The sequence below is a fragment of the Solea solea genome, chromosome 17 (genome assembly GCF_958295425.1).
Source record: "Solea solea chromosome 17, fSolSol10.1, whole genome shotgun sequence".
Lineage (NCBI taxonomy): Eukaryota > Metazoa > Chordata > Actinopteri > Pleuronectiformes > Soleidae > Solea > Solea solea.
The window spans coordinates 25,137,997-25,165,381 of record NC_081150.1 but is presented as its reverse complement, the minus strand read 5'-3'; the positions used below and the strand labels follow the sequence as shown (position 1 = coordinate 25,165,381).

General features: G+C 40.3%; 1 protein-coding gene across 7 annotated transcripts in view; it reads right to left on the bottom strand.

Annotated features, from left to right (window-relative positions):
- The window catches only part of LOC131443673 (NACHT, LRR and PYD domains-containing protein 12-like), a 34,323-nt gene extending 7,600 nt beyond the window's left edge, over positions 1-26,723 (bottom strand). Inside the window, exons 1-12 of one of the 7 annotated variants that reach the window (XM_058613508.1) lie at positions 26,593-26,723; positions 25,580-25,669; positions 24,532-24,681; positions 23,387-23,506; positions 21,446-21,565; positions 20,347-20,555; positions 18,080-19,937; positions 17,273-17,446; positions 8,549-8,722; positions 1,469-1,642; positions 1,039-1,212; positions 645-818 (exon numbers count right to left, since the gene is read on the bottom strand). In XM_058613508.1, coding sequence (XP_058469491.1) covers positions 645-818; positions 1,039-1,212; positions 1,469-1,642; positions 8,549-8,722; positions 17,273-17,446; positions 18,080-19,937; positions 20,347-20,555; positions 21,446-21,565; positions 23,387-23,506; positions 24,532-24,680 — 3,326 coding nt within the window. In that variant the 5' untranslated portion in view covers position 24,681; positions 25,580-25,669; positions 26,593-26,723. Of the gene's footprint in view, positions 1-644; positions 819-1,038; positions 1,213-1,468; positions 1,643-8,548; positions 8,723-17,272; positions 17,447-18,079; positions 19,938-20,346; positions 20,556-21,445; positions 21,566-23,386; positions 23,507-24,531; positions 24,682-25,579; positions 25,907-26,592 lie in introns of those variants that run through there. The other 6 variants (XM_058613510.1, XM_058613511.1, XM_058613509.1 and 3 more) reach the window with 6 other exon arrangements.
- Between the last annotated feature and the right edge of the window lie 662 nt (positions 26,724-27,385).

Below are 27,385 nucleotides of genomic sequence, written 5' to 3'. Positions count from 1 at the left end.
GCGTGTGACTGTGTGTGTGTGTGTGTGTGTGACTGTGTGTGTGTGTGTGAATGTGTGTGTGTGTGCGTGTGTGTGACTGTGTGCGCGTGTGACTGTGTGTGCATGTGACTGTATGTGTGTGTGTGCGTGACTGTGTGTGTGACTGTGTGCGTGTGTGTGTGTGTGAGACTGTGTGTGTGACTGTGTGTGTGTATGTGTGTGTGCGTGTCACTGTGTGTGTGTGTGACTGTGTGTGTGTGACTGTGACTGTGTGCGTGTGACTGTGTGTGTGTGTGTGACTGTGTGTGTGTGTGTGAATGTGTGTGTGTGTGCGTGTGTGTGACTGTGTGCGTGTGTGTGACTGTGTGCGCGTGTGACTGTGTGTGCATGTGACTGTATGTGTGTGTGTGCGTGACTGTGTGTGTGCGTGTGTGTTTGTGACTGTGAGTGTGTGCGTGTGTGTGTGTGCGTGCGTGTGACTGTGTCTGTGTTCGAGTGTGTGTGACTCTGTGTGTGGGTGTGTGACTATGTGTGTGAGTGTGTGTGTGTGTGTGTGTGTGTGTGTGTTTAAGGAGTTTATTTTATTCATCAGTGAATAAAATGAGTTTAATGTAAATGAAATGAAAGTTTAAAAAAACAACAGCAGCTTCAGTCAGTGAACTCACCTCAGAGTCTCCAGTCTACAATGTGGACTCTCCAGTCCAGAACACAGCAGCTTCACTCCTGAATCCTGCAGCTGGTTCAGACTCAGGTCCAGGTCTCTCAGGTGTGAGGGGTTGGACTTCAGAACTGAGACCAGAGAAGAACAGCTGATCTCTGTCAAACTGCAGCCACACAACCTGAATAAAGAATAAAACATGAGACTTTAGAACAATGTGTGTGTGTGTGTGTGTGTGAGACTGTGTGTGTATGTGTGTGTGTGTGTGACTGTGTGTGTGCGTTTGTGTCTGTGTGTGTGTGTGTAAGGAGTTTATTTTATTCATCAGTGAATAAAATGAGTTTAATGTAAATGAAATGAAAGTTTAAAAAAACAACAGCAGCTTCAGTCAGTGAACTCACTTCAGAGTCTCCAGTCTACAATGTGGACTCTCCAGTCCAGAACACAGCAGCTTTACTCCTGAATCCTGCAGCTGGTTCAGACTCAGGTTCAGGTCTCTCAGGTGTGAGGGGTTGGACTTCAGAGCTGAGACCAGAGAAGAACAGCTGATCTCTGTCAAACTGCAGCCCCTCAACCTGAATAAAGAATAAAACATGAGACTTTAGAACAATGTGTGTGTGTCTGTGTATGTGACTGTGTCTGTGTGAGTGTGACTGTGTGTGTGTCTGTGTGACTGTGTGTGTGTGTGTGTGTGTGTGACTGTGTGTGTGCGTTTGTGTCTGTGTGTGTGTGTGTAAGGAGTTTATTTTATTCATCAGTGAATAAAATGAGTTTAATGTAAATGAAATGAAAGTTTAAAAAAACAACAGCAGCTTCAGTCAGTGAACTCACCCCAGAGTCTCCAGTCTACAATGTGGACTCTCCAGTCCAGAACACAGCAGCTTCACTCCTGAATCCTGCAGCTGGTTCCCACTCAGGTCCAGTTTTCTCAGGTGTGAGGGGTTGGACTTCAGAGCTGAGACCAGAGAAGAACAGCTGATCTCTGTCAAACTGCAGCCACACAACCTGAATAAAGAATAAAAGATGAGACTTTAGAACAATGTGTGTGTGTGTGTGTGAGACTGTGTGTGTGTGTGTGTGTGTGTGTGTGAGACTGTGTGTGTGTCTGTGTGTGTGTGAGTGCACTTGTTTTCATGACAAATCAGGACATTTTTATGATAACACACCAACAATATCAGTACGTTGAGAAATATGAGGACATTTTAGAGGTCCTTATTTTTCTGACCATTATATGGTGTTCTGGACCCTCCAAACATGCTCCCAGACTAAAAATCTCCAAAGTCCTAAAATGTCACAATTTTCAAGAATCGAGTGTGTGTGTGTGTTAAAATTTTTGATGACGCCAACTAGTGGCCAGTGTTGGTACTTAAACACACTTTTAACACACTTGTACTCATATGTCACTTGTAGACACACTCACACACTCTCCAGCATTTGAACAAGCTTTATACATTCATTCATCTTCTACCACTTTATCTTGCACATTATCTATAAAATCAGAGTCAAATAAATATATTCTCAATTATTATAGTTGATCTAATTGTCCTGTGTTTTATTGGAATGCAATATTTATTTCCTTTGCCTTGTGGCACAAAATCAAGATATGTGCATCTTTTTTCCAGGCCACCTGAGGTATCAGAACATGTATGCTACAGTAATTATTACATGAATGTATTTTTATCTGCCCATAAGAACAAAAAAGAAATTGGAATATGTATATGTGTGTGTGTATATGTATATGTATATGTATATACATAAATATATATATATATATATATATATACATACATATATGCGTACATATACAGTATTTATATTTATAGATACAATGTTCATAAAGACATATATGTACATATGTATACACACATATATATTTAATCCACTTAATTCACTCATGTATTAAAGACATTAGAGATGAATGCTGCCACCACTGCATGTTTGGTTACTCAGCAGTCAATAACACAGCCACTGATTGGTTAAGAAGTTGGCCAGGCAGCCTGTGATTGGCCAATAGACTGAGCTGAGGCTCACAAAGACGGCTGAGTTGCTAAAGTTGCTAAATAATCCACAGTGTAGGATCTGTCATTGTGAATGTATTTCATAAAGTCTGCCATGGTACAGAACGGTTCATGGCTTGATTTTAAAGCTTCTGAAGCGTAGACCGCTCTGGCACTCTTGACGATCGTCCCATCCAGGAACTTCAGTACTGTGGAGATATCCATCTTGGCATATACAAGATCTTTGACGTCATTTGCAATGTGGACACGCTAACGCTGATCTGAAGAGGTAAGTTAAAGGTAATTTAAAAGGAACTACAAACAAATTATTCCAACTGACTAGATGAATTGCCTGATCATTAATTGTTCGTTATTATCACCTTCATACAGAGTTAAAGTTTTGTTAATTTTGGCTGTTTAAGTTTAACAATCCCCATGTGAGCCTAACTTAGCTAATTTGCTAACAATTAAGTTGATGGACACGCTGTAAAACTAACCAAACAAACGCTATTCTTCATCTTTATCTACAGAGACAGTTGTCTAAAATGTTGTCAACAGTTTGTTGTTACCCGACAATAGAAGATGGTGGTAGTTATTGGAATGAGTACTACATGTGTTCAGTCGTCAGGTCCTCATATTGTTTAACTGTGAAAGACTTGAGTGTGTGTTTGGTTTGACGTCCTCATATTGTTTAACTGTTAAAGACTTGAGTCTGTGTTTGGTTTGACGTCCTCATATGGTCTGACCCACTGACTGTAGAGTGTGTGTGTGTTACAGTGTCCCCATATTGTTGGGAAGTATATCATTTACAGTGTTAACAATTTCTATAGAGTCTGGAAGAATAAGTCTAGATCCTCGTGAAACAAGTGTGCTTATGTTTTATAATAAGTTCTGCTCTAATGTATGTTATAGTACACAATATATCTGACTGTTTACTGTTGTGTTTTGTTGCAGACATCAAGTGTTGAGATTGTGACTAATTCAGCAGACCCTGAAGTCAGTGAGAGATCCTCTGCATCCTATGAACAGGTGATTACACATGTATTTTCTCCCCTCTAATCTAAATAAAATTCCCTTTCACTGCATTAAAACTATACATTAGTGTTCAGTTCTTTTGTATTGTAAGTCGCTTTGGATAAAAGCGTCTGCTAAATGACATGTAATGTAATTTAATGTAAAAGTTCTCATATCACAGTATTGTCAGCATTTGTTTCTTAAATATTTAGCAGAGCGAAACTTTTGTTACATTTAACTTCCCATTAAAACATTAAATCAATCATCACTTCCACTAAATTCTATAATATTTGTTATTTTGCAGATGTTTTTGTTCATTTAACCTCCTGCTAGTTCGTTTAAAAGATTGAATTTAAGAGGAATTTGATGTATTTAGATGAATTTCTGATCTACAGCTTTCTTAGACAGCAACAGAAGATGATAGTAGTTATTGGAATGAGTACTACATGTGTTCAGTCGTCAGGTCCTCATATTGTTTAACTGTGAAAGACTTGAGTGTGTGTTTGGTTTGACGTCCTCATATGGTCTGACCCACTGACTGTAGAGTGTGTGTGTGTGTTACAGTGTCCCCATATTGTTGGGAAGTATATCATTTACAGTGTTAACAATTTCTATAGAGTCTGGAAGAATAAGTCCAGAGCCTCATGAAACAAGTGTGCTTATGTTTTATAATAAGTTCTGCTCTACTATATGTTATAGTACACAATATATCTGACTGTGTACTGTTGTGTTTTGCTGCAGAAATCAAGTGTTGAGATTGTGACTAATTCAGCAGACCCTGAAGTCAGTGAGAGATCCTCTGCATCCTATGAACAGGTGATTACACATGTACTTTCTCCCCTCTAATCTAAATAAAATTCCCTTTCACTGCATTAAAACTATACATTAGTGTACAGTTCTCATATCACAGTATTGTCAGCATTTGTTTCTTAAACATTTAGCAGAGAGAAACTTTTGTTACATTTAACTTCCCATTAAAACATTAAATTGATCATTACTTCCACTAAATTCTATAATATTTGTTATTTTGCAGATGTTTTTGTTCATTTAACCTCCTGTTAATTAGTTTAAATGATTGAATTTAAGAGGAATTTCATGTATTTAGATGAATTTCTGGTCTACAGCTTTCTTAGACAGCAACATAAGATGATAGTAGTTATTGGAATGAGTACTACATGTGTTCAGTCGTCAGGTCCTCATATTGTTTAGCTGTCAAAGACTTGAGTGTGTGTTTGGTTTGACGTCCTCATATTGTTTAACTGTTAAAGACTTGAGTGTGTGTTTGGTTTGACGTCCTCATATGGTCTGACCCACTGACTGTAGAGTGTGTGTGTGTGTTACAGTGTCCCCATATTGTTGGGAAGTATATCATTTACAGTGTTAACAATTTCTATAGAGTCTGGAAGAATAAGTCGAGATCCTCACGAAACAAGTGTGCTTATGTTTTATTATAAGTTCTACTCTACTGTATGTTATAGTACACAATATATCTGACTGTGTACTGTTGTGTTTTGTTGCAGACATCAAGTGTTGAGATTGTGACTAATTCAGCAGACCCTGAAGTCAGTGAGAGATCCTCTGCATCCTATGAACAGGTGATTACACATGTATTTTCTCCCCTCTAATCTAAATAAAATTCCCTTTCACTGCATTAAAACTAGACATTAGTGTTCAGTTCTCATATCACAGTATTGTCAGCATTTGTTTCTTAAATATTTAGCAGAGTGAAACTTTTGTTACATTTAACTTCCCATTAAAACATTAAATCAATCATCACTTCCACTAAATTCTATAATATTTGTTATTTTGCAGATGTTTTTGTTCATTTAACCTCCTGCTAGTTCGTTTAAAAGATTGAATTTAAGAGGAATTTGATGTATTTAGATGAATTTCTGGTCTACAGCTTTCTTAGACAGCAACAGAAGATGATAGTAGTTATTGGAATGAGTACTACATGTGTTCAGTCGTCAGGTCCTCATATTGTTTAACTGTTAAAGACTTGAGTGTGTGTTTGGTTTGACGTCCTCATATGGTCTGACCCACTGACTGTAGAGTGTGTGTGTGTGTTACAGTGTCCCCATATTGTTGGGAAGTATATCATTTACAGTGTTAACAATTTCTATAGAGTCTGGAAGAATAAGTCCAGATCCTCGTGAAACAAGTGTGCTTATGTTTTATAATAAGTTCTGCTCTACTATATGTTATAGTACACAATATATCTGACTGTGTACTGTTGTGTTTTGCTGCAGAAATCAAGTGTTGAGATTGTGACTAATTCAGCAGACCCTGAAGTCAGTGAGAGATCCTCTGCATCCTATGAACAGGTGATTACACATGTACTTTCTCCCCTCTAATCTAAATAAAATTCCCTTTCACTGCATTAAAACTATACATTAGTGTACAGTTCTCATATCACAGTATTGTCAGCATTTGTTTCTTAAACATTTAGCAGAGAGTAACTTTTGTTACATTTAACTTCCCATTAAAACATTAAATCAATCATCACTTCCACTAAATTCTATAATATTTGTTATTTTGCAGATGTTTTTGTTCATTTAACCTCCTGCTAGTTCGTTTAAAAGATTGAATTTAAGAGGAATTTGATGTATTTAGATGAATTTCTGGTCTACAGCTTTCTTAGACAGCAACAGAAGATGATAGTAGTTATTGGAATGAGTACTACATGTGTTCAGTCGTCAGGTCCTCATATTGTTTAACTGTGAAAGACTTGAGTGTGTGTTTGGTTTGACGTCCTCATATTGTTTAACTGTGAAAGACTTGAGTCTGTGTTTGGTTTGACGTCCTCATATGGTCTGACCCACTGACTGTAGAGTGTGTGTGTGTGTTACAGTGTCCCCATATTGTTGGGAAGTATATCATTTACAGTGTTAACAATTTCTATAGAGTCTGGAAGAATAAGTCGAGATCCTCACGAAACAAGTGTGCTTATGTTTTATTATAAGTTCTACTCTACTGTATGTTATAGTACACAATATATCTGACTGTGTACTGTTGTGTTTTGCTGCAGAAATCAAGTGTTGAGATTGTGACTAATTCAGCAGACCCTGAAGTCAGTGAGAGATCCTCTGCATCCTATGAACAGGTGATTACACATGTACTTTTTTCTATTTGGAATATAACAGATATCTCAGTTTGGTCCATTGCACCATCAAGTACTGTATTAAAACTGTATCAGTTGATGTAAAAATGTCCACAACATTAATAATCTCATTACTTTACATCTGATTCGTAATTGGGACAGCTGAGAGGAAGCCTCTGTCTGCAAAATCTGAAGCGACACCATTCTCATTGTGAAGCCAAAATAAAGATCTTTGAGAGGGAAAGAGGCTTAGGGCTTTGTGACTGACAACCAGAATTAATAATTCTGTGAGTAAATAATTAAAGATGAAAACATTTTATTTACAAAAGTAGCTCATTCAAAATTAGCTCTTGTGTTACACTATTTCTTGGTAACTTTCATATCATACATTGCAAATTGAAAACTGTTGTGCAAGAAGGGATTACTGTCCTATTCAATGAATGTCTGATGACAGACTTCATGTTGTAGACTCCTCAAGCTGTAGTGACCAGTTAATTAATCTGACACATAAATTACCTTGAAAATATTCATTTTAATCATTTGTTCTTAATGCCTCATCAGTTTCAAAAGCCATGTTATGCACACTGTAATGGTACTGTTGGGAGACGGATACCCTTGCTATTAATATTGTTTAATATCATTTTGTTTTTCCAATTTTCACTCAGATATGGGATCATGATTCCTCCGATCATTCGGATTATGAAGATATCGACAAGGACATCTTTATGGGTATAGCTTCAACACACAGTGGAGAGATTGCAGGTTGCAGAGACTGGTCTACCATCACATTTTGTAAAAATGTTTTTGAATGTTTTTTAAAATTATTGTAAAGAAATCCCCTGTTATGGGTGCACAGTGTAATTTGTCATGTATATATTGTTTGTAACAAACATGTCTTGTGTACTGCATGACCTGCAGCACAGATCTGTGTTGCTCATAGCCTATTCTGGGCCTTGCTTGCCTTTTCATTAAAAGTAAGAAAGGCAGAAAGTGTTCCCAGGATTTTCTTTCACTTGAACATTTACTGCTTCATAAATCCAACACAATGATAAGTAGACTCACTTTTTGTTGTATGAACATGTGATAGTTCTTACCAGATTACCTGATTAGTGAGCATATACATGTATGACTATTATGTAGATATTTCAGACCTATATAATTGAAAATTATGACTCTATCCCTACTTGGACTTTATAAGTCACAAAAACCTGAAAATGGTGTGTATCTAAGGGTTTCACAGTTGACTGACATATGTATATATACATATATAATGACACAACATGAAATAACAGTGTTTGATGTCATGGTACTCATTTGTCACATAAACCTGACAATGTCCCCATAAGTAGCATTAAATTCAGGTTTGACCAAAATATAGCCCTAGCCGAAATCTCAATAGATCAATGCATTCCTGAAAGCAGCCACAAGAGGCATTTTCATTCCCAGGGCTCTAGGTCACTGGGAAAGGCACGTCCTCATATGTCACGTTTTTCTCACACGTCCTGATATGTCCTGAAAACACGTATGAGTGACTTTGTCTGTGTGTGTGTGTGTGTGAGACTGTGTGTGTGTGTGTGACTGTGTGTGTGTGTGTGTGACTGTGTGTGTGTGTGTGTGTGTGACTGTGTGTGTGTGTGTGTGTATGTGTGTGTGACTGTGTGTGTGTGACTGTGTGTGTGTGTGAGACTGTGTGTGTGTGTGTTTAAGGAGTTTATTTTATTCATCAGTGAATAAAATGAGTTTAATGTAAATGAAATGAAAGTTTAAAAAAACAACAGCAGCTTCAGTCAGTGAACTCACCTCAGAGTCTCCAGTCTACAATGTGGACTCTCCAGTCCAGAACACAGCAGCTTCACTCCTGAATCCTGCAGCTGGTTCCTGCTCAGGTCCAGGTATCTCAGGTGTGAGGGGTTGGACTTCAGAGCTGAGGCCAGAGAAGAACAGCTGATCTCTGTCAAACTGCAGTCAAACAACCTGAATAAAGAATAAAACATGAGACTTTAGACCAGGGGTTCTCAACCTTTTGCAAGCTGGGCCCAAAGCTGGTTCATTGCAGTTTACAGAAGCTTGCAGGCGATGTTCATGTGAGACCTGAGCCTGCTTTGCCTTGCAAAGATCCTCAATTCTTGGGGTAATTCTTGCATTTCAACTACAAAAAAAGTACCTACTTAATGTGGGCGGAGTCATCACTGCACGGCTGAGTGAAACTGCGGTGACTTTGTTTTATACGCGACACACACACACACACACACACACACACACACACACAGTGACTAGTGACTTTACACCAGTCCCTGTGACGGGGATTCTGGTCAGTCAGCGGCCGGCAGTCTGACCAATCATCGCATAGTACCTGCTTAGTGCTTGGAACCTCGCAGGAGCAGGTACTAAAAATAGTACCTGGTACCAAAAAGTCGCCATGAGGATGATTTATTTGTTTGTTATAATAATCCAACCCCCCCAGGAGACTGTCCGCGAGAACCACTGCTTTAGTCAACTACTGTGTGTGTGTGTGTGTGTGTGTGTGTGTGTAACAGGGTCAGTTACTACAGTATTTTTTTTTTAAGGTACTGCAAAACTGCAAACACCTGATGTCTATTTTATTTATAATGACACAAAATGTATGTTTTAAGTTTTTATTTGTGTATTTGACCCTGACACGGCAGGTTAAGTTGTCATGTGGAACCTTCATGATTGTCTGCTGTCCCCCACGTTCACTTTTGGGGTGCCCACCCAGTATTTAAGGGTGTGTCTGCCCTCACCTCTCCCCTTCTGCTGCTGCATGTTGTGGGAGAGGTACGTGATGTGCGCTTGTGTGATTTCTGTATTGTTTAGCATTGTCATTATGCTCATATGGAGATTATCATGCTAAATTTGACAAGCTGTACATGTTTATTTTATAGAGGGCACGTTTCCCTGTGTTCCACATGCTGATGGGAGTTTTCTTTCACTTGCTTTGTGTCAGAAATAAACGGAGACTTCCTCTAAAAGATATCCAGCGTACGGCGAATTCTTCACAACGCAGACCGCAAAACTACACCGTTACACTTGGTGCCGTTCGACCCGTTGCATCACCGATCGGCGCTCGTCTGATCCCTGGGGAGCAGCGGCGTTCACCTGCCTCGTCTCTCCTCCTCTCGCTCTGTGGGTGTGTGAGACTGCAGTCGCCCGAGGTGCGTTCAAGGTGTGTCGGACAATTGAGTGCTAAAAGATTCACTCGTTTCGTCATTGCTCCGTGCTAATGACTGTACGTAACTAGTTATTCTCTAAGTGTGGAACGCTGGACATTGAAGAGGAATTTAAACTAAGTGACGCTAATAATGTGAATACCTTGTGTTCATATTGTGTTTTTTTTGTGTGAAAAAAAAAAAACAAAACAGAAAACTATAGACTTTTTTGTGTGTGTGCTTTGGGTAAAGGTGTCCAAATAGACCAACCCTATACTTGGGAAACGTGTAGAAGTCAATATTGTAAAAATTGAGATTTTTTTTTTTGTGCTCCTGTCATTTAACTGTTGTATTGCAGCACATTGTGCAGTTTACAGTGCAAGGTTACTTTGTGTTCATGATGTCGGAGAGTGACAGTTTTATGGTTCATGCTATGGCTGGTCGTGGACGTGATGTCACCTTTGGGGTGGGGAGGGGCCAACAGATTTCTTCACTGTGTTATGGTAGGGGTAGGCCAGTGTTCCCCAGTGTTATGAACAACACAGTTGATCAGTCAGTTATTGAGCCTCCATTAACCCCCTCTGCCAGCTCCACACTGATTGCTCAATCAGACCCTACACCTCCACAATTAGTTTCTGTTGATGCTCTCAGTGTTGTGATAACAGATTTGGTTAAAAAGATTGGTGATAGCATTGTGGCCAACCTTAACAGTGTACATCAGCCAAGTGGTACTCAGTCTCAGTCCCCGATCAGTCAGTATGTGAACCTAGTTCTTTAAGTTATGAATATTGAATTTGCCAATTGCAAGAATGAGATTTGCCATGTGATTTAAAGATCTGTTGCTACAATTCAATTCAGTGACAATATCCTTTGGGGCAATTGCTATGACATGACCAGTCCTGTTCTGAATAAACTTCTCTACGTCTCTCCAAAAAACAAAAGAAAAGGGGCAGTGATAAAACAGATGTAAAGTCGTTTCTGGCTCAGTTTTGCACTTTAGCATCAATGTCAACACTTTTGGAAATGATTGTGTTACACGGGTAAATATGATGTAAGATTCTGAAATGAACTTCTCTGATTTTATTCCAAACACAAAACTGAAAGGGGCATAACCATGCTTTGCGCCACTTTATTTGATCAAATTGTGAATTCCAGAAAGATTTGCTTTTGGGTGAAATCTTGTTCTAGTTTTGAATCTCTTTCCTTATATGTTTGTTTGTACACTTTACATCTGTTAATGGTATCCCACCAATAAGTAGAGAAGGCACTTGAGGATCAATATTTTGATGGCCAAGGTGACATTTCATTCATTCAATTATGCCTGTGGGAATAGCTGGCATTACAGAAATCAACTCTTTATAAATGATAGGAACAGATTTTGTTCTTAGAAATGGTTCATAACTATAAAGATGACCTTTATTATCAAACAAAGCAGAAACATAGATAATACCCCTTTCAATCCAGGCCTCCTTATATAGACTTTTCTTGTTAACAGTAATATCACTGTTATTCCAAATAAGAGTTTTATGTGGTGAAAAGTTGTGAACATAACACACTTTCCAAGACAATAAAGCCTGTTGATGACATTTTGAGACTTTTAGTGGCAATTTAGAAACGGACTAGTTACATCCCAATAGAAATTTGAAGCCGCTTCCATTTTCAAAGATATTATATGGTATAAAATTCCATAGCGATTCCGGACATTCCAAACATTTCTGAAGCCATTTGATCTTAAAGGTGCAATTCAAACGGATCAAATCTAAGACGCCCAATCCTCCTTCTGCTCTCTCTAAAGTGAGAATTTCTTTTTTGAGGCAATGTCTCCTATTTTTCCACACAAATGTAATACATAAATGATTGATTTCTGTGCAGAACATATCACTAACAAAAAGTGACAAAGCAGGATAAACTAATCTTGATACACCTTCAGCTTTGGACAAAAACACTCTAGCAAAGATTGGAAGGTCTCTCTGAAGCCATCAATTCAAAATTGTCTTAGTTTTCTTCATTTTGGGAAGAAAATGTAGCTGTTGTCTGAGAGTCATGTCCTTGGAAATGTGAACACCAAGATATTTAACACACTGTTTGACAGGAATATCAAACATAAGTTTCTCTTCAGTCTCATAGAAACATAAAAGTTGACTTTTGTTGAGATTAAGTTTAAGACCCGAAGCTTCTGAAAATGCACCAGTTGCACGTAATGCACTTTGTATTTGCCCTTTATCCCTTAGAAACAATAGTGTATCATGGGCTAGCTGTGTCATTTTGATCTCTCTGTTAAAGATGGTCAAACCATGAATATCGGGGCTATGTGAGATATTTAACAACAAAACTTCAGCCACAATCAAAAATAAAAAACAAGAAATAGGACATCCTTGGCGTACACCTCTTGAAATTGGAAACCTTTTGGAAATGCTGGGATATAAAATGACAGAGCTGTTTATATCTTTATAAAACATTATTATAGTGTTAATAAAATGATCCCCAAAACCAAAAATGTGCAGGGCCTGTATCATGAAAGAATGTTCAATTGAATCAAATGCCTTATAAAAGTCGAGGAATACAAGTAGTGCATGTGACTTTATGTGGTTCCAATAGTCAATTCAATCTAATACTAACCTGACATTAGAGCTAATGTGACGTTTGGCCATAAAAGCATTTTGGTTTTCGCTTATTATCTCTTCTAGATCTTTCTTCAAACGTTTAGCATAGACCTGTGAGATCATTTTATAGTCTATATTTCAAAGAGAAATGGGCCTCCAATTTTCCATTATTAAAGGATTTGTTTCAGGTTTAGGAATAAGGGTTATCAGACCTTGTTTCATGGTTGTCGTCATGTCCTTTCTATCAATACATTCTTTAAACATGAGCAGTAGATGGTCCTTAATTAAAGCCCAAAAGCATAAATCAAATTCTACTGAGAGACCATCACTTCCAGGTGCTTTTCTTAAATTCATTGAGTTCATATTGCTTCAGTCATTTCTGAGGATGAGAGCTCTCTGTCACAGCTGTCTTTGAAATGTCCAGAAATCAGAGGAGTAAACTTTCTTATATGCTCCATAAATGCACTGCTCTTGAAGTGATTCAATTCACATGTATATCATTTGCTATAAAAGGAGGTGACGTAACTTGCAATATTATTGTGGTCTGTGCTGATGGTACCATTTATATTTAGGGATGTAATATTATTTATTTTCCTATTTGGCTTTTCTAAACCAAAAAAAGAACTAGTATTTCTTTCCCCTTCCTCTAACCACTTAGCCCTGGACCTTATGAAGGCACCTTTGGCCAAATTCATATACATTCTGTCAAGCTCTTCACTAAGATTCTTAAGCAATTTTAATTCATCCTCAGATAAATCGTGCCTAGACATTCATTTGTGCAACTGGCTCATTAAAGATCTTCTTTGCTAGTACGTATTTCTTTTATTTGTTTGCTACACTGTATTTCAACTTCTCTGACTTTAAATTTAAAGAAATCCCATTTTTGTATTGGACTCATATCTTTTTCACTAAAAATTTCTTTTGCAAGCAATTCTACACTTTTTTTTAAAAAATGTTTTGTCTTCCAATATATTATTATTTAATTTCCAATAGCCTGTGATGTTTGATTTTTCTTTAGAGCCCTTTAATCTAAGACTTCTCTTTTGATGATCAGACAGCGGAGCATGAGAATGAGAAACATCTGAAATGAACTGTAGTCCATGTGATGACAGTAACCATAGATCAATTCTAGACTGTAAGCTTCTGCTAGAATTGGTCCACGTATAATCTTTGACACTGGGGTTCATAAATCTCCAAGCATCTGAAAGCAGAAGGTGATCACACAGAAATGAGGTAGATTTGAAACCAAGTCAAGCTGTAGATCTAGGAGGCCATCGATCCATTTCATCATCAGGGGCATCATTGAAGTCTCCACCAATGATAAAAACACATTCTTTGTATTTTCCTTTGCAGAGAGATTAGAAAACATATCTTTTGCTTGAATTGTTCTGTTTGGACCATAAACATTGCAAATAATAACCAGAAGGTTGTCCACCTTTAAGAGCAATATAATCCATGGACCATCATCTGAGAAAGCGGAATCCAGCACATCACCATTAAATCTATTCAAAAGAACTGCGACTCCAGCTGAATTATTTGAGCCATGAGAAAGAAAAACTGTCCCCCACTGAGACTTCTAAAATCTTTCATCATCTCTAGATGAATGAGTTTCTTGCAAAAAAACTACATTTGCATTACAACGCCTGCTTAAGAGAAAAACTGCCTTCCTTTTTGTATTATCCCGTAGTCCCCTTACATTAATAGAGCACAAACTTAGTGCATCAAACTTAAATTGAGTCATACAAGAAAATGAACTCAATAAAAACATAAACAGAATTGGCTAATGTCTGAGGTAAATGAACACTTAGAAACTTGAAGAAAGAATAAAATAGGTACTTACAAACAGTAAAGCTCAACTATAAGTACCATTTATACATTCATACATTTTAAACCAACATTATTATTAAATGTAATGAAGTGCTCCTGTGACTTATTTAACATAACCCTTAAAGTCCAGAACCCATTGTAAACTTAACAAGTCACCTTTCTTCCTTCAATATAGGCTTCTGGACCACAAACACCAGCACGTTTCCCTTGCTTTCTGGCAGCTTCCACAAGCGGCCAGAGCTTGTTTCTTTCCATCTTGTCGGTTTGTGTCAAATCTTCCTTAACCAGTAGTTTCTTCTCCTTGAGAATCTCAGTGCCACGTGAAATCTTCCAGACTTTGTTTCCAAAGGATCTCATTGTGAACTGCACGATGACAGGTCATGCTGCATTATCCCGGGGAACTCCAACTCTATGCACTGTGTCAACGAGAAAGCCCAGCTTTTCTTTGTCTTCAGGTGCGAGCAGCGCCAGCAACTTGATGATCTCCCCTCTGATGTTCTCTGCAGGTGTCTCTCCTAATCCATACATGCGGAGATTCCAGCGCCTGCTGAAGCGCTCGCTATTTTCACTTCTCTGTTGCAGTTGTGAGACTTGTCCTGACATTTCTTTAATGTGTTCTTTGTTATTTTCAACTTTCCATAATTCCATCCCTTTCAACTGCTCGCAGACTGTCGTAATGGCTTCAGTGTTTCTGGAGATGTTTTGCTCGTGCGCAGTGAAGCGTTTTGTTAACTCCACCACTGCATTCATGATTTCAGCGTTGGAAACATCGTCAGCATCACCTCCGCCTTTTTGACACTGTTTCTTTGGGTCCGGGCCTTTACTCGGCGTAACTGGTAGCGGTGTGAACAAAGCGTCCAAACCTTCAACTTCATGTTGAAGTAGTGACGTGACGTTGGTACTGCTGTTGGATTTCACTTCTCTTTTGGGCATGGTTCCAGTGGTTTGTTAAAGCTAATGCTATACTAACAAATGTTGGGGCCGAGATGTCTACTGTAATCCACTATTCTATTGTTCTCCATGGGTAAGGCCTATATGCAGTTTCAAAAGCCTGATTTGAGTTTTCAACAAAGTCTCAGTCCACCATTTGGGACATTCTTGGTTTTACGACTGGTCAGCATTCCATAGGGTCAGTGAATCTCATTGGCCGTTCTCTGTTTTATGGCCTTGCCCCTGAAAACACTATAAAACCAGAGGACAGACGTTTCTCGCTCACTTCCATTTTTCTTTCTCTTCCTATTTTTGCTCTTTGTGTTTTTCTTCTTGTTCCTCTCCTTCGGGGGAAAACGTGTTATCAGCTCACAGTAAGAGGCAAGGGTTCTGGGCAGGGTTAGGTTAAGGTTCTGTGTTTTATAAACTTTCCTTTGTGTTGAACGTGTTGGATTGCGCACCCACACGTTCGTATGGATTTGTTTACTATTGTTAACTGTTTGTATTTGTTTACACGTTATTAATTCCCTTCGCTGAAAGTAGAGCTCACCGCTCACCCTGCAGTGACGTTACTTCTCCCGCTGTGAGCGCGTAGACAGATCACGTGGTGAGAGAATGTCGGCATGAACGTTAAGATTCACAGACTGGCCTGGCTTTGCCTGTGTCAAGTCTGTGTGGTTTAAACTGACATAAACTCTCACGTACGCGATCCTTTTGTTTCATTCACTGAACACACTGTGCTTTGAAACACACCTTTGGTCTGCCGCTATTCAAGCGCGATTCTCACTCACTCTCTCTCTCTCTCACTCACTCACTCTGTCTCTTTCATTCATGAATGAGAGTCTCATCATAGGCGCCATCTTGTGTCGAACACGTGTCTCTGCAGCCATGCTATCACATGTTCGACCCAAGATCTGCGACCTCGTGTTAATGTGTTTCTGGCGCCATCTTTGGTGGAAGCGTGCGTCTACAGTCACTGCTACTGCGCATGCCTTCTCCACTTTGGTGTCGGAAGTGGGAGTGGCTTTGCTCGGCCAACCGCGTCACTCCCATGTCTTATCTTTGTCTCATGTTACACTCACTCACACACACACACACATATTGGTGTTTATGTTGTATATAGCCTGTGTTGTTGTAGCTTAGCAAGTGATATTTGTTGATTCAACCAATAGATTTTCGTTCTACATTAATGTTCACTTTTAGTGAACATGATTGTTTAATTGATTTCAATGTTTGATTTAATAAATTGTTACTTTTATTAACCTGAAGGAATGCTCTGTGTCTTTTGTACATGAATACAGTGACAAATGGGGGTTGAGAGGGTCTGTGCTCGGATTCATACCTTCAATACTGTTAAATTGGGATATCTTTGATATCATCGTCAATTACAGTGATTATTTAAGACTGATTTTAAAGGCATAGATTGATTGTCTTTTCCCTGTTTTCAGGGTGGTGCCCCGTTCTAGAATTAATTAACATTTAATTCATTTTTCAAAATGTTTAATTAAAATATTTTATTATCCTCTCTATCCTCACAGAGTAGCCACAGCAGTCATAATAGTTGGTTTAGTTGCCGTTTTTTGACGTGGTACAACTTATAGTTTGGGAGCTCACCGCACTCCAACCGCCCAGGTCGCCATCTTGAGCCAACCGAGGACGCTCCTGTTTGTTTGTAAACAGTCACAGCTGTGACATCATCAACAACACTCATTCTGATTGGCTACATGTGAACGTGTCAGAGGAGAAAGTGAAAAACATCAAGTTCAGTCAGAAAAGGTCAAAGCTGGGACTGACGTGAAAACTACAGCGACTGAAACACTTTAGAAAACAAAAAACACGTCAGCTGTGAAAAGATCCTGATTCTACATCTGAGGGAAGAAAAAGTGGAAACATGGAACAACCATCACTGATTCAACTCATGTGACAACATGAATGACTTTCAGTTGTGGATGAAACATCTGACATTTACAACAGTAACAGAGAGTCAGTGAACTCACCTCAGAGTCTCCAGTCTACAATGTGGACTCTCCAGTCCAGAACACAGCAGCTTCACTCCTGAATCCTGCAGCTTGTTCTGACTCAGGTCCAGTTCTCTCAGGTGTGAGGGGTTGGACTTCAGAGCTGAGACCAGAGAAGAACAGCTGATCTCTGTCAAACTGCAGCCCCACAACCTGAATAAAGAATAAAAGATGAGACTTTAGACAAAGTTGCTGCTTGAAACCAGTAGTATTGTTATTATTATTAATATGATACTATAATTAAAGTTGATATCAGTCTAATGTTTATGTCTCATTAATAGAACATCAATAACATTGTAGTTGTATAAAAAAATGTCCTGTTTAAACTTAGAAGCTGACACAACTGTTATATTTCTGCTCCTGGTCTCTCTCTTCGGTCTCTACCTCACCTCCCTCTTTCACTTTCTCTCCCCCTCCTCTCCTCTGTCCTCCATTTTGTCCTTTCACCACAACCGGTCGAGGCAGATGCTGCACATGTTTGAGTCTGGTTCTGTCACAGATTTTCTCTCCACTGCCCCCTAGTGTTTGTTCATTGTGTGAACTGTTGGTTTCTCTTGTCTTTCTGTCTTATCATGAACAGAGACTTGAGAGAATGTTGTGATTTGGTGTTTTCATTCAGTTCAAAACAAGAATCACAACCAGCTGACAAATCTTCACATTCATCATTTAAAACATCTCCAGAAACAAACTGAGAAGAATGAGAAGAACTGACTTCTGTGTGTATTTGATAAACCAAACCATGAATCATCACTGACTGATGATGTTATTGATCATGTCTGAACTCACCGAGCCTTCCTGCAGTTCCTCACAGCTGGAATCAGTCTCTGTTTCCCCTGGACTGATGTTCTGTACTTGTCCAGGTCCAACTCATCCAGAACCTCCTCAGACATCTGCAGCATGTAGGCCAGAGCTGAGCAGTGGATCTCAGAGAGTTTCTGTTCTCTGTTCTTTGACTTCATGAACTCTTGGATCTCCTGATGCACTGATTGGTCGTTCATCTCTGTCAGACAGTGGAAGATGTTGATGCTTCTGTCAGGTGAGATTTTCTCTGTGTTCATCTCCTTCAGGATCTCAATGACCCTCTGGATGATTTCTGGACTGTTCTGAGTCTGACCCAGCAGACCTCCTAAGAGTCTGTGGTTGGACTCCAGACAGAGTCCATGAAGGAAGCGAACAAACAGGTCCAGGTGACCATTTTCACTTTGAAGGGATTTCTCCATGGCTGCTTTCAGGAACACATCCAGAGAAATGTAACCACCATCATCATCATCAACTTTTTTTCTATAGAAGCCCTGCAGGACCTTTTTAAGTGACTTTTTCTTACTGTCTTTTTTTCTGAAGAAGTCCTGCAGTACCTCTGTCTTCCTGTTGGTGAAACAGTGGAACATGTAGACTGCAGCCAGAAACTCCTGAACGCTCAGATGAACAAAGCAGTAGACTGATTTCTGGAAGATCACGCTCTCTCTTCTGAAGATCTCTGTACAAACTCCTGAGTAAACCGAGGCCTCTGTCACACTAAGACCACACCGCTCCAGGTCTTCTTGGTAGAACATGATGTCTCCTTTCTGCAGATGTTCAAAGGCCAGCCTCCCCAGCTTCAGAAGAAAGTCCCTGTCGGCCTCCGTCAGCTCCTGTGGACTTGTCTCACATCCTTTATCATATTTGTTCTTCTTCCTCTTGGTCTGAACCAGCAGGAAGTGTGAGTACAGGTCTGTCAGGGTCTTGGGCAGCTCTCCTCTCTGCTCTGTGGTCAGCATGTGCTTCAGAACTGTAGCACTGATCCAGCAGAAGACTGGGACTTGACACATGATGTGGAGGCTCCTGGACGTCTTGATGTGTGAGATGATTCTGCTGGACAGATCTTCACTTCTGGATCTCTTCCTGAAGTACTCGTCCTTCTGGTCGTCAGTGAAGCCTCGTACTTCTGTTACCCTGGCAACACATGTAGGAGGGATCTGATTGGCCGCTGCAGGTCGAGAAGTTATCCAGACGAGAGCTGAGGGAAGCAGATTCCCCTGGATGAGGTTGGTCAGCAGCACGTTGACTGATGACCTGTGTGTGATGTCAGAAACCAGCGTCCTGCTGCTGAAGTCCAGTGAGAGTCTGCTTTCATCCAGGCCGTCAAAGATGAACAAAGGTTTACAGACAGCGAGCTCCTCTGCTCTGACCTTCTCTAATGTTGGATAGAAAACATGGAGCAGCGTGAGAAGACTGTGCTGCTGATCTCTGATCAGGTTCAGCTCCCTGAACGAGAGCACAATCAGCAGATTCACATCCTGGTTTTCCAAACCCTCGGCCCAGTCCACAGTGAACTTCTGCACCGAGAAGGTTTTTCCAACACCAGCGACGCCGTTGGTCAGGACGACTCGGATGCTCCCCTGCTGGTCAGGTAAGGCTTTAAAGATGTCGCAGCACTTGATGGGAGTGTCCTGGACCGTCTTCTTCTTGGAGGTCGTCTCCAGCTGCATCACCTCATGTTGAGTATTGACCTCTTCACTCTGTCCCTCTGTGATGTAGAGCTCAGTGAAGATCCTGTTCAGGAGGGTTCTACTTCCTGTTCCTTCAGTTCCTTCAGTCACATGTTCAAATCTGCTCCTCAGACTGATCTTATGTTCATCTAGAACCTTCTGCAGACCAACATCTGCTGAAAGACAAGAGACAAAGAATGTGAGCAGCTGAGGATTATTTTCATCAGTGTCATGTTTTTCTGTGACGTTGTTGTTTTATGTTGTTTGTTGTCAAATGAAAAACTACATTTTCACTGTAATGACTTGAATAACTTTATTCTGAAAGACTGAATCATTCTAGAAGAACTGTGATGATTGTGAAGGAAAGAGTATCATCTGCATACAAGAGAACAATCATGAGAGAAAAGCAGCAAAATGAGGGGAAACCTTCATTTCTGCAACCTGCAGGGGGCAGCAGAGAGTTAAACTCCATCATGGAGTTAACATGAGTCACATTTTTAACTTTTAAACAGTTTTCTCCTGTTTTTCCATTTCTAAAGTCTGCTAGTGCTGATGGGAGCTGCTCTCCTTATGAGTCTTACTCACGGATGCTCTGTGGTCCACGTCCTGTCCTGGGTCTTTGTCCACACTGGGGACAGCAGGAGTCTCCTGGTGGACCAGACTGGTCCCAGTATGAGGAGATGCAGCGTCTGCAGAACCGGTGACCGCAGCTGGTGGAGACTGGATCCTTCAGGACGTCCTGACACAGAGGACAGCGGGACGTCTGCTCGTCCACAGAAACAGCAAACTGGTCTCTGTGAAGACATTTCTTTATCACTGACATGTCGGGGACAGGTGGACATGTGTCTGTGGAGACATTTCTTTATCACTGACATGTCGGGGACAGGTGGACATGTGTCTGTGGAGACATTTCTTTATCACTGACACGTCGGGGACAGGTGGACATGTGTCTGTGGAGACATTTCTTTATCACTGACACGTCAGGGACAGGTGGACATGTGTCTGTGGAGACATTTCTTTATCACTGACACGTCAGGGACAGGTGGACATGTGTCTGTGGAGACATTTCTTTATCACTGACACGTCAGGGACAGGTGGACATGTCTCTGTGGAGACATTTCTTTATCACTAACACGTCAGGGACAGGTGGACATGTGTCTGTGAAGACATTTCTTTATCACTAACACGTCAGGTACAGGTGGACATGTCTCTGTGAAGACATTTCTTTATCACTGACACGTCAGGGACAGGTGGACATGCGTCTGTGGAGACATTTCTTTATCACTGACACGTCAGGGACAGGTGGACATGTCCCTGTGAAGACATCCTTACAGCTTTGACTCACAGTGGTTCTGATGGACTGTTGTAAAGGTCTAACCCTGAGGCTCATCCTCACACTCTCTCTGACTCGTCAATGGTTTGACTCATTGATCCGTTTCATCAGATTCTGAATCAGTTCAGTTCAGTCTGTTGCTCACACACACATTTAGTTCTTCTTCCTTCACAAAAGTCCAGTCAAATTCAATTTGAACCACAAATAAAAGAAATGAGCTGTTGATGTGAAGCTGCTTTCAGAGCTGCTCTGAAGTTTGGACGTTTCCCTCCAACAGATGGAGGTTATTTCTTATCTTAATTCAAGAGCATATCATATTGATTTGAGAGCATTATTTATTGAGTCTCTTACTTTGTCTCTGAGGCTCCAGGTTCATGACTGAAGGCTAAAGGTAGTCCCATAGACCAGTCACTCTTCACAGACAGACCGCTGGGTCCTGGAGACTCTGCTCTCTGTCTCTGGTTCTGACCTCTGCAAACACAAACATCACATGATCACTGATGATGGTCAGCGGTGCCAAACTGGCGGCCCACGGGCCATATGCGGCCCCTCAATCGATTACATGCGGTCCCCCCACTTAAATATCATGTTATAATACAAACATGGCGGACGACCTCACCTTGTTTTAAACACAGTGTGTAGCTGAGGCACAGCTGCCAGCGAGGTGATAGAATATATGTTTTTAGAACAGTAATAATAAGACATTCGCTCATAATGATCACATTATTAAATTTATGACATACAACATTCAATTACATATATAAATAAGCTTGTTAGGGACCGAGCCACGAATGGCAGTGGCTGAAACGGCTCCTGGTACAAATTTATGTGAGGAAACCATTGTTATCCTTCTTCTTATTATTATTATGTCATTATTATTATTATTATTATAATAATATTTATTATTATTATATTATTATATTATTATTATTATGATTATTATATTATCATTATTATTATTATAATATAATAATTATTATTATTATGATTATTATTTTATCATTATTATTATTATAATATAATAATTATTATTATTATTATTATTAATATATTATCATTATTATTGTTAATATCGACACATGAAAGGTGAAAAGTTGTCAAAAGGTTTGGTGGATTCAAAAGTGAGGTCAGGGAACTGCTGCACTCCCCGACTCCCCATCATCAGTCCTAGTTTGATGGTTTCATTACAGTTGTCCACTGTTGAACTGTGCCCTCAGTTATTCTTTGTTTATTTGTATTGATTGTTTATTGATGTTGGGCAAACTTCATGTGTGAAAGTGACGAGCCGCCTGTGATACTGAGCGTGTTCAATCAAAGCTGCGTCTGATTGCAATTCATGAGCGTGGAGCAGAGTGATGGAGAAGAGCGTCTTCTTTCTTTTCCTTTAAGTTCGTGCTGATCTGGGTTCGCCACGTGTCGCCGCTGTATGACCTTGCTCTGCCGACATCCACGTTATTATTTGCGTCATTTGAAATAAACGTGTATTTGATATGAACAGATTGATTTTGCATCATAAACAGTATCACAAAGTATACGTGTGATATCATGATGCAAGATTGTGTTTTAACTTGAAGCTCGTGCTACTGAACACTTGTTTTTTGACGACTCTATGTTCCGTAGTCCGGCCCCCTCTTGACCAGAATAGACGCTCATTAGCCCCCAGGTCATTAGAGTGTGACGGCCCTGCTCTACAGGTACAGTCAGCATTTAGACATGACGGTAGTCAGAAATCTACAGGACCTGATGGTTTCTCAGCCTCTGTGCTAAAAAACTGCTCTCCTGAACTTCATGATGCTTTCTGTGCAATCTTTGAAAAACTGACAGAGAATCCTGTTGTTCCAGAGCTATGGAAGCGTTCTATTATCATTCCTGTGCTGAAGCTCTCATGTCCGGCTGAAAACAACACAAACAAGTACAGGAAATACAGTGTTTCCAAAGAGTTATGGTCAATATGATCAAGCCTGCTATTTCTGAACATTTAGACAAAGATCAATACAATGGATGTCATCATGATGACGTGCAGTGAGTCATGTGACCCAAGGACAACTGCAGCTGGTTTAAAAACTCACAGCTGATGACAAATGACTTTGATGTCGTTGTAGAACCAATCACATGAATCTTTCTAGTGACTTTTTCACTCACTTCTAGTTGAGTTTTCCACTCCTTTTTTGTGTTTTTTGCATTTGTGTTTAGCGCACAACAAAGTCTGTGTGTGTGTGTGTGTGTGTGATTCTGTCTTTGTGAGGACACAGGTTTGGTTGTGACTTCTTCACAGGACAAAGTGTCTCTTACTTTGTCTCTGAGGCTCCAGGTTCATGACTGAAGACTAAAGGTTGTTCCATAGACCGGTCACTCTTCACAGACAGACCGCTGGGTCCTGGAGACTCTGCTCTCTGTCTCTGGTTCTGACCTCTGCAAACACAAACATCACATGATCACTGATGATGGTCTTTGTTTAGACACTTTGATCACAAAGCAGCCTCAGTGTCAGTGTGACCTCCAGAGTCTGGAGTGAAGGGAATGATTTCAGGTTTACAGCCTGTGGTCGCTGATCTTTGTGTAAAGACTGATCCTCTACAGCAGCGGTCCTCAACCCCCGGGCCGCGGACCGGTTTAATGTCAGACAATATTTTCAGGACTGGCCTTTAATACAAATATAAATAAATAAAAAATTAAAATAAAATAAAATGATACGACCGGCATAAAAACTGGTCTTTTGTGAATATAATAATAAACGTGAATCCACTGTGTATGCAAATGTATTAGCAGCGTCCTCGTAACATCGCGCCAACGATACTGCACAGAGCGCAGCCGTGCGTCAGCGGCATGTGCACCGGCTGGGGGAAAAATGGCCGAGTCCATCAACCAGTTGCAGATGCTGCCGCTGACCAAAGGACAAATGTGAAGTCCCGTCTGTTCATTGCGCAGCAGCGGTAACGGAGGACCCAGATGACGCGAGCCAGGAGACGGGTGCTTCGTCAACAGCAGCAGCAGCAGCACCCGCTCACCCTGCTTCACACAGATAGGATGTTGCTGTTGTGGTGATCTCAGGGTTTTCTGTCATGACTTTAATCCACAACACCGGCAGAGTTATTGTCTCAAACATACTTTTAATGCCGCCGTCATTTTGCCATCTCCAGCAGTTGATCTTCTTCTTCGACCGTGACATGTGACCGAGGCAGGCATGTTGACATGTGTCAAGAGTGAGTCATAGACAGATGTGGCGAGAGAATGGTTCACAATCTGATCATAAATAAAACGGAAATAATGGAAGTTATGTATTCTTTCTCTGCGGCCCGGTACCAATTGACCCACGGACTGGTACCGGTCTGCGGCCCGGGGGTTGAGGACCACTGCTCTACAGGTACAGTCAGCATTTAGAGTGCACAAGAGTGAGAGTGTGATGTTCTCTTGTTGTCAGTGCATGAGTCTCTTACTTTGTCTCTGAGGCTCCAGGTTCATGACTGAAGGATATAGGTTTTCTCATAGACTGGTCACTCTTCACAGACAGACCGCTGGGTCCTGGAGACTCTGCTCTGTCCTCGTCTTCCTCCACACAACCACTCATCTGCTGGACTTCAGTCATTCTGAGACACACACACACACACACACAGGCACACACAGACACACAGTCACACACACAGACACACAGAGACAGACACACACACACACACACAGACACACACACAGACAGACACAGAGACAGACACACACACAGACACACACACACACACAGACACAGAAACACACACAGACAGACACAGAAACACACACACACACACACACACACACAGACACACACACACAGACACACACACACACACACACAGACACAGACACAGAAACACACACACACACACACACACACACAGACACACACACACAGACACACAGTCACACACACAGACAGACAAACACACACACAGACACACAGACACACAGTCACACACACAGACAGACACACACACACAGACACACACACACACAGACACACAGTCACACACACAGACAGACACACACACACACACAGAAACACACACAGACAGACACACACACACACACACACACACAGACACACAGTCACACACACAGACAGACACACAGTCACACACACAGACAGACACACACACACACAGAGACACACACAGACAGACACACAGACAGACAGACACACACAGACACACACACACACACACAGACACACACACACACACACACACACACACAGACACAGACACAGACAGACACACACACAGTCACACACACACACAGACACACACACACACACAGACAGACTGAATGTGTAAACCGTCCCAATATACAGATTTACAGAGAATAACTTGTTTTATAGTGTAAAGTGTAAACCTCATATATAAAAAGCACGTCTTCTCTTTGTTGTTGTCATGAGTTTGTGCAAATGAGCTCCTCACTGACTTATCACTGCTCCACTGAAAGCATCATATTGAAAGCACTTTAAAGAGTTACCTCTCAGTTTGAGTGGAAAATCTCCTTCATGTTTCCTGGAGGACGTCTGATGTGGATCTGTGTTCAGTCCAGTGATCACACGAGAGAAAACTGTAACACATCAGGAGTTTTCTGTCAGAGAAGGTGTTTTATGAAACCTGCTGTTCATGTCACTTACATATTTGTGCCAGTAGATGGTGCTAGGCTACTCTGTATGTGACTGAAGGGCTGTTGTCTGCATTCAAGTCAGCTGATGAGCTCAGTTTTGAGAGCAAAAGTCCAATTAGATCCTGGATTACTTATTAACTGCATATTTGTTCATCAAGGACATCAAAAAGTACTAAGTACAATTACATTTAAATCATAAATGTGGATTTGATACCACTTCAAAGAAAGAATAACCTCAGTTTTGTTCAAGTCAACTTTGACCCTGGATTACTCCAAAAGTTCACAGTAAAAGCACTTCATCCGACTTTAGTGCATTAAGCACTTATAGCACTTATAGTACTTATAGTACTTAAAGCTACTAAATCAAGTCATTATTTTGATGATAATATGAATATATGACATTATTATTTCACTTTTAATCCAAATGATCATTTACAATCGTTCATTTAATCTCATTTAACATTGTGTTCGCGTTTGACGGGACTTTATGTTTCGGTTTGGACGCTTGAGTAGAATTGACATAAAGAAGAAAACATGACGTCACATTTAGGAAAAACAAAAGACGACTGACTGGAGTTATGACAGGCTGGAAGTTTCCATTCTAATCTGTCAGGATTAAGCAGTACATATACTTCATTACTGTACTTAAGTACACATTCCACGTATTTGTACCTGACTTTGTTATTTCTAGCAACTTTGACTACATTTTATATCAGAAATGATTTTTGATACTCAAGTAGAGTAAATGTCAAACTTTAAGACTTTTACTCAAGTCTCACTTTAAGGTACTTGACTCACACGCACTAAATCATCATATATCATCATATATCATCATATATTATCATCATAATCACGTCAACACTCACCAGTCTGTCCTCGTGCTGCGCAGTTCAAATGGCGACTGAAGCAAAGTTACAGAATAGTTACTTTCACTTTCTCTTACAGGAAATGAGTCGAGCAGGAAATAAAGAGGCAGCGCGAGAGTTCTACATCTATGTTTGTGGACTTGAATTTATTATTTACACTTATTGTTCCTAACAGTATGATCATAAGTCTGCGGGTTTTCTGGCCTGAATTGATTTGAATATTTTCTGATCGTTATATGAATATCATATATTTAATAGAATGATAACAGTGAATTGAACACATACTACTCTAAGGTGTAAAATAGTATCAGACAAAAAACATCCAACATAATGAATGAAATATCATTGAAATAAGAGGAACATTCAATCAATAAATCCCTTCAATGTAACTGGGATTAAAGGCTTTAATGAACAAAAGGTGTTTAGAACACTTGTAATCATTGGTGGCAACTATAGGTGAGAAGAAAAGTGCAATTATTGGTGTTTGAACATCGTTGGTTTGAAATAAGTGAGCAAAGATGCTTCAGAAACGTTCCATTTGAATCAACTCTGCGTCCTATTTTGATTCACTTGGCTCCAGCGTCTGCTCAACAACTATCACTGTCAGTGGGTCAAAACAGCAGAAAACCCGCGCACCACCGCCACCGTGTGGCAGACATGTGAAGTGCGAGTAACACGACGAAACAAACAGGCAAACATGTTGATACCATGGATGTATTAGAACAACTGGATAGAGCTCCGCCCCTTTGCCTCCGTTCATTCCTATGGAGTTCTTTTGGATTGTTTTTTGAAT